We start from the raw sequence: 7,500 nt of genomic DNA, 5'->3' as shown, positions 1-7,500 counted from the left end.
AGTAGAAACTTGAACAAAGTGGATCGGATGCTGGGCCAATACCGGGAGAATAACGACGACCAGTCTGAAGCCATGGCAACAGTGAGTCATTTGTCATTGCCAGATCTCAGATGAGGGAATGCAGTGTGATATTCTCCCGTCTCTCTCTCTCTCTCTCTCCCCCCCCCCCCCCCGCTCATAGCTGAGGGAGAACCTGGAGGAGTCTATACACCAGATCCAAAGCCAGAGGTTGCGGAGGTCCACTGGGGCCCGGAGTGCCTCTGCCTCCACCCTGCACACCAGTGACCTGGAGGGGGACTATGCCTCAGGTGAGAATTTTGGAGGGGGTAACTAACTGTATGTCTCAGGGAAGACCCGTGCTGTGATGCAATAGTCCACAGTGACCTTCTTCTCCTTGTACCCTTTCCTTCCATCTGCTCTGACCTGAAAGAAACAGAGACAGGTGAAAGCAAGTCAACAGTGCTTTCACAGTAAGTTTAACAGATCAGTGCGGATGAAGTAAGTAACCCAAGGACAGGAAGACTTATTAGACTATTGACCTGCACCCCCCCTGGAGCAAAACACTAAGCAGGCAACACTACACATCCACCCCCTCAGTCAGCGGATGAAGCAACCAGGGTAGTATGTGTTGTCAAGTGTTGACATCTCCTTCACTCAGACTGTATCTGTGTGTGTTTGTATAGAGGGTCAACGCTTCTATCCCACGTCTCCCCTGAAGGAATATGGAAGCTCTGAGTCGGCTGGAGGGAGGAGGAGGTCCCGGTCAGCCACAGTGCGCTTCAGGGACCCTAGCCTGCCAGACGAGGATGTAAGCACGGAGACCACCTGTCGAAGCTCTTGTATCCAGCAGTCACCACTGTAGTGCAATTAGAGACTACAGCCAGCAGAGGGCGCACTGCTAATATAATATGGACAGTATATCATATGTATGAATGTAAGCAGTATGATAATAGTTCCACCACGCTAGATGGAGTTTGTTTGCTTGATGGGAGTTTCTTAACCCACTATCCACTTTCTCTTCCGCAAGGAGTGTTTGGAGATAGGGGCCAGGTCATGGCTTCATACTGGTTATGTGGTCCTCTGTGGCTCAGTTGGTAGAGCATGGCGCTAACAACGCTTAGGTCGTGGGTTTGATTCCTGCTGGGACCATATATACTGAAATGTATGCACTCAGTGCAATGTAAGTCGCTTTGGATTCCGTTACATAGTCAGCATCTCTTGCTTTCCTCTCCAGATTCACGTGATGCACCAGTCGCTCAGAGACATGCGCAGTGACCAGGTCCGTCTCCAGGACGACATGGACAGAGAGGTCCTCAAGAGGAACAGGTAGTCAAAACCTCAGTCAAGGTCCCGGGGCCTACACTACGTCCATTGTATCTGTTGGTGACGGATTGGATTTGAGCCAATGGCTTCTCTATAGGAGTCAACAGAGATGACAAGGGTCTGTACGTGTCCGTTTGTAATCGTTTTTTACGGACAGAAACGTCTTGGAAGGACTTTAACTTTTCACAGTCCGTTTGTCCATTGAGCCAACGGGAAACAAGGATGCGTTGTTGAGTTGCTAGGTTGCATTGTTGAGTTGCTAGGTCATCTGAAATTTCACGACCAAAATCATATCACGGATCAAATCAGATACTGCCATCATTCCTATCATCATCATCATCATCATCATCATCATCCCCGACTTGTGTGTCCAGAGCCTCAGACTACCTTACAGGAGTAGCCTGATGTCCTCCACAGCCTTTTACATGTTTTCCAATGGGACAGGGGTCTATGCTGTATGCCCCCATATTTTCTCTCCTTTTCATTTTGCTTAATAGTTCCTGATGTTTAATAGTTCCTGATGTTTAATAGTTCCTGATGTTTTGTTTTTTAAAGGTCTGATATTGACACCAGGCGAGCATTGGAGAATCTCTCGGAGCACATGACCGCTTCCCAGAGACAGGACGCGGTAAGTAAGGAACATTGCTGTCAAGACTTCTGGTGCTCTCCAACATAACCATCATTATACAATTGGGATCAATCAAATTGTAACTCCCCTCCTCCCCTTCCCTTCCCCCCTCCTCCCCTCCCCTCCCCTCCACCTCCTCCCCTCCCCTCTCCTCCACCTCCTCCCCTCCCCTTCCCTTCACCCCCCCTCCTCCCCTCCCCTCTCCTCCACCTCCTCCCCTCCACCCTCTCCAGGTGTCCTCTCGTGTGGAGAAGCGACTGCAGGAGATCGAGAGGGAGATGCGCTCTGAGCGCCTGAGTGTGGCTGAGAGGCATACAGAACAGCGGGGGAACATGTCTGGAGAACTGCAGGAGGTGATCCTCCTTCATCCCTCCCCTGCCGTCAATGTCACTTCCCTCCATCCTCACTCTCCCTCTTCTCTCATCCTTCCATTTCTCTCACTCCGCCTTAATCAATACCACCCTTCCTCAAACCACCAGTAAAGTATCTCTGTCATATAGAATAATAGAGGGTGTCACTTTTAGTCAAGTTATGACTAATCTCAGCAGCTTTTGAGATTCAGCCACATGGGGGCAGTGTTTAGCTGCATCTCAACTTTTAACCAGAGGCTCCCCTCTCTCTCTCTCTCTCTCTCTCTCTCTTTCTTTCTCCTCTGAGAACAGCGATGAACAGAGCTGTTTCATTTGCATCTGTATCCACCGCAGTGCTCTAATGAGAAGCCAGCGGGCCCCGGGGCTATGGGAAATAATGTATTTGTTTCGAAATGAAGAGTAAATAAATGAGAGGAGGAAATGAAGAGGAAAATAATCGCTTTTTACTACTAAAGAGCGGGGGCATGGGAGAGGTCTATGCATTTTATCACACACCAGTGGGCCTACTTGCGATGTGAATGGGAAATGTATGAGTCATTCATTGGGGTGGAAGTTTCCCTGTGTCTCTCTCTCTCTCTCTCTCTCTGTCTGTAGCAGGGAGACAGACAGGGCAGGCTGTGATGATACATCACTAAGCCCTGTCTACACAGTAGTGAGTGAGTGGGATGGGATGTTAAGCCCTGTTACAAATCCACCACCAAGACCTGTGCGAGATGAGATGGATGGCAGCTATTCAAGCTACTCAGCAACACTCTTAATTCTGCCTTTTTTTTTTTTTTTTTTTTGCGCTCATCAACTCCCGAGGATGGGAACGTTTATGCTGATGAAGTGTTTTAGGATATGATACTTCAGTCGTACGGTGCAGCATGCTTTGGTATGTAATCGCTCATTACTCCCCCTGGTGTGTGTGTCTCATACTGTAGGCTCTGAGGAGACGCGAGGCCCAGGCTGTTGAAAGTGACAAAGTCATCAAGAACAGACTGATTAGAACAGAGAGTGAGAAGACCAAGGTGTGTGTGTGTGTTTGTCCGTGTTTGTCCCTTTGAGTTATGGCTAGTGGGTAACCAGGATCGCTAAGATACAGGTTACGTTAGATCACTCCTTATAAGGGGTGAAGTGCCTTATTATTGGCTGTGTACTGTAAGTAGGGGTGTGTCTGGGTCTGTGTCTTGTAATCTGTCATGTGATATGCCCTACAGATGGAGCTGGAGCTGGAGCGAGCCAGGAGACAGCTGGACCAATCAGAGGGAGGCAAGGATGCCCTTCTTCAACAGGTACAGTAGACCATGTGCCCCTCCTCCTCCTCCTCCGCCTCTTCCTCCCCTGTGTGTGTGTTAGTGTGTGTGTGTGTGTGTGTTCTTGTGTTTGATGGTCTATGCTTTTGAACAGCTCCATGTTGCTTCTCTATAGGTAGAGGACATGCGTGTGCAGCTCCTGAGGACAGAGAAGGAGAGGTTGGACCTTCAGAGGGAGATCTCCCAGCTCACTAACCAGCCCCGGGGCCATCTGGACAGGGAGGAGAGAGGAGGAGGAGGAGGCCTGGGCTTGGGTATTGACTCCTCCTAGCCTGGGGCTGAGCTAGAGTCCTCTGGGTATACTGTATCACATTGTTAGCCTGTGTGGTCTGACTCCGAGGGTGGTGGTGTATACTGTGTGACTCACAACATTGCTGTTGTTGTTGTGTAGATCGGTCGGACTTGGAGAGGGAGGTGCAGGAGCTGCGTGCTCAGCTGAGCCGGACTTCTGTCCTCAGTGAGGTGGATGAGCTGAGGAGGACTCTGGAGCGCAAGGAGAGGGAGAAAGTCCAGCTCTGCACTCAGGTCGAGGTGTGTGGGTGTGTGGAAGGAACTGTGGAGATCTGTCAAGCTTTCGAAGAGAGAGAGACGTGTGTGTGTGTGTGTGTGTGTGTGTGTGTGTGTGTGTGTGTGTGTGTGTGTGTGTGTGTGTGTGTGTGTGTGTGTGTGTGTGTGTGTGCGGGCAACTGAGGTACGATCAGTTTGTCGGTGCCTCAGCTCACATTCCACATTTGTCTCTTGATCTTCTTAAACATGTCAAATTAAATGACAGTCAGTGGGTGTCACTGAATACCAGATCACATGTCATCTAACAGTCATTTATCTGCCTCAGAGCTGCGATCTGTCAAAGCGTCCAAGTGAGATATCAAACATCCTTCACTTAGCGGAGATATAAATATAGTGCTTGTGTCTTATGGAAATATTTGCTGAAAGTATTCGGTCTCTGATGCTACTTTTACTCAGGGAACGGCATTAAGGTCTGTTGCGAAGCAAGTGTGCGTTTTAAGATCAAACGGTGTGTGTTGTCTGTGTTTTGGATGTACCACCTGAGGCGTCTCTTATTTAATGAAAGTAAAGTCGAAAAGTGTTTTGTTTCGTCTTCGTACACGACGAATGAACAACAACAAAGTTGAAAGTAGAGGAGCTGCTCATTACCCCTTTCACTCTCTCACCCCTCCACTTGTTCTCTCTCTCCTCTCCCTCCTCCGTCTCTTGCTGTTCTCTCTCTCCCTCCGGCTCTCCTGCTCTTACGTTCTTGCCTCCTCTCTCTCTCTCTGCTTTCCTCTCCCTCCTCCATTACACTCTCTCGCTATCCTCCTCCCCCTCTCGCGCCCCCCCCCACCCTCCCCCCCCCAACCCCCAGGCGCTGTCGTCAGACCTGACGCGGCGAGAGCATCAGCAGTTACGGATGTTGGAGCAGCTGAAAGAGATCCAGGGGCAGTCGGAGGCGTGCATGGCGGAGAGGACCCGGGCGGGCCTCAGGGCGGAGGAGGCGGAGGCCCTGCTCGCTGACAGCACCAGGAAGAGGGAGGAGCTGAAGGGCCGCGCCCAGGAAGCGGTGCGTCAGTGGAGGGCCAAGTGTAAGAGGATGGAGAGGGAGCTGGAGGAGCTGAGGGGACACGCCCGGCTCGACGGCGACAAAGCCAAACAGGTCCGTGAGACAGAGAGAGAGAGAGAGAACGTTTCTCTGGGAGATCAAATCAAATCAGACTTTATTTATATAGTGCCTTTCGTGCAAAATTGCAATACAAGGTGCTTAACAATACAGTGAAAATACAATAATACAGTGAAAATACAACAATACAGTGAAAATAAACGTTAATATAAGGAAATACAACATTACAGTGAAAATAAACGGTAATATGGACATGATAGTATAGGAAATACGAGACATGGTAGAACAGAGAGACCAGTGCAGCACAGTAGAAGAGGGTAGATTAAAATAAGATGGATTCAGAGAATGCTAAAATAATAAGGTATGTCTTAAGATTTCTTTTAAAGGTGTTTATACAGATTGTGACGCCCTCAGCTCTGGCAGGCTGTTCCAGAGGAAAGGACCATAGACGCTAAATGCTGCCTCCCTGTAGTTCTCTTACTCACCCATGGAACAGCTAAAAGGCCAGTGCCAGAGGACCTGACTGATCTTGAGGGAGCATATATTAAAGCATGTCTGACAAGTATTCAGGCACTAGTCTAAAATCTATTCTAAAACTGACAGGCAACCAATGAAGGGACTTTAGGACAGGTGAGATGTGTGTTCTCCGCCTGGTCTTGGTTAGTACACATGCTGCTGCATTCTGAATGATCTGTAGCTTATTTCTAGCTTTCTTAGGTAGACCAGAAAGGAGAGCATTGCAGTAATCATGCCAGCTAGTAATAAAAGCATGCATAAGTCTCTCAGTATCTGCCTGGGAGAGAAGCGGTTGCACTTTAGCAATATTTCTAAGGTGATAAAAGGCGGTTTTAGTGAGATTACTGATGTGAGATTCAAAATTCTAATCAGGGTCTAGAAGCACGCCAAGATTTTCTGCTAGGGGTTTGGCGTTTTGTGCCAGGGATTTTAAGTTGGTGCACAGTATCTCTCTCTGGACCTTTGCTCCGATAATTAAAACCTCTGTCTTACGTTTGTTCAATTGCAAGAAATGATGTGACATCCACAAGTTGATACGATCAATGCATTGAACCAGTCTCTGTCGGACAGATAAGTCCTAAACCAATCTAAAACTGAGCCAGAGAGGCCAACACACTTCTGTAGTCTGTTAATAAGGATGTCATGATCGACTGTACCAAAAACAGCGCTTAAGTCTAAAAGTATTAATATTGAGGGTTTCTTGTCATCCATGTTCATTCTCAGGTCATTTACCACTTTAACTAGCACTGTCTCAGTGCTGTGTTGAGGACGAAAGCCAGATTGAAACGTCTCAAACATACAGCTAAAATTTAGGTAATCATTTAGCTGTTTAAATACTAATTTCTCAAGAATGTTTTCTTAAACATGAGACCTGTAGTGAAATTAGTTGTGTGTGTGATTCAGCTCATTCCTATGAATTTAATGTTCATAAGCCTTGCTATGAGGTCATTTATCATATTTGAGGAGGGTTTAAAACAGTAAAGTAAATATGAATGTGTTTTTCTCCTTTGGTGACGTCTGAGTCTCAATGACTGGCGTACCGTGTTATGTTTGTTACACAGAAGCACAGAAGCTTTGAAACAGAGAAGCTTTCCAACCCTGAGCCTAGTGATGGTATTACTAGGCCTGTTTCTCATGCTGATGTTACCTTTAATACAAGTCTGAGCTCCAGTACATGATTAGCTGCTGTCACTCTTTCCGAGCATGAAAGTCACCTCACAGTTTCAGATGTGCATGAGTCACCTCCAAAACTCTCAATCAGCTGCCAACTCCCACCTGGAGCAACGGTACGTGACAGGAATTGATTCCCGCAAATTACCATTTCTCCCGATAATAAATTCCGAGAGAGAATTAAGTGCTCAATTAAGTGATTAAGAGGAGTTGAGCTCCGACAAAACCTTGGTGATTGAGTCACTCCCCCAGATGGTCGCTACGGGTGTTTTTAGAACCGTATCAAAGGGCTGTGTAAGAACGTATCTGCTTTTAAACAGACCTGGGCTGTGTCCCTTTATCTAGAGCCGAGTTCAGCTTTTTTCATATCGGTCTTCGTCGAAAGCCGGTAGAGCATGTGTTGTCCTCTACTCCATCTCCCCTCCTTTCATTTCATCCTTCTCTTTTCATCCAACTCTTTCCGCTCCCAATCCCTTTTGTCCTCACTCCTTCCCCCCCCCCCCGCCCCATCCTCTCTTCTTCTCCCCCAACTCCTCCCCCTCTCCCCCGCCAGGCGAGTATGGAGAGAGAGAGTGCCCAGGC

The 7,500-nt window shown here is 48.0% G+C and overlaps 2 protein-coding genes across 2 annotated transcripts in view; both read left to right on the top strand.

The window, feature by feature from the left end:
- LOC310818174 (breast cancer metastasis-suppressor 1-like protein-A) overlaps positions 1-7,500 on the top strand; it is a 409,511-nt gene that overhangs the window by 161,151 nt on the left and 240,860 nt on the right. The gene's annotated exons all lie outside the window — the stretch shown is intronic.
- The window catches only part of cep128 (centrosomal protein 128), a 21,804-nt gene that overhangs the window by 803 nt on the left and 13,501 nt on the right, over positions 1-7,500 (top strand). The window contains exons 3-14 of the mRNA XM_083689322.1: positions 1-81; positions 182-308; positions 684-808; positions 1,235-1,326; positions 1,879-1,951; positions 2,185-2,304; positions 3,246-3,332; positions 3,522-3,596; positions 3,733-3,871; positions 4,009-4,148; positions 4,981-5,268; positions 7,472-7,500. The exon at positions 1-81 is cut by the window's left edge and continues 6 nt beyond it; the exon at positions 7,472-7,500 is cut by the window's right edge and continues 622 nt beyond it. Of these exons, the coding sequence (XP_083545448.1) occupies positions 1-81; positions 182-308; positions 684-808; positions 1,235-1,326; positions 1,879-1,951; positions 2,185-2,304; positions 3,246-3,332; positions 3,522-3,596; positions 3,733-3,871; positions 4,009-4,148; positions 4,981-5,268; positions 7,472-7,500 (1,376 nt within the window). The remainder of the gene's footprint in view (positions 82-181; positions 309-683; positions 809-1,234; positions 1,327-1,878; positions 1,952-2,184; positions 2,305-3,245; positions 3,333-3,521; positions 3,597-3,732; positions 3,872-4,008; positions 4,149-4,980; positions 5,269-7,471) is intronic.

Source organism: Argentina silus (genome assembly GCF_951799395.1).
Source record: "Argentina silus genome assembly, chromosome: 17".
In the NCBI taxonomy this organism is placed as follows: domain Eukaryota; kingdom Metazoa; phylum Chordata; class Actinopteri; order Argentiniformes; family Argentinidae; genus Argentina; species Argentina silus.
This window is presented reverse-complemented; position numbering and strand designations above follow the sequence as displayed.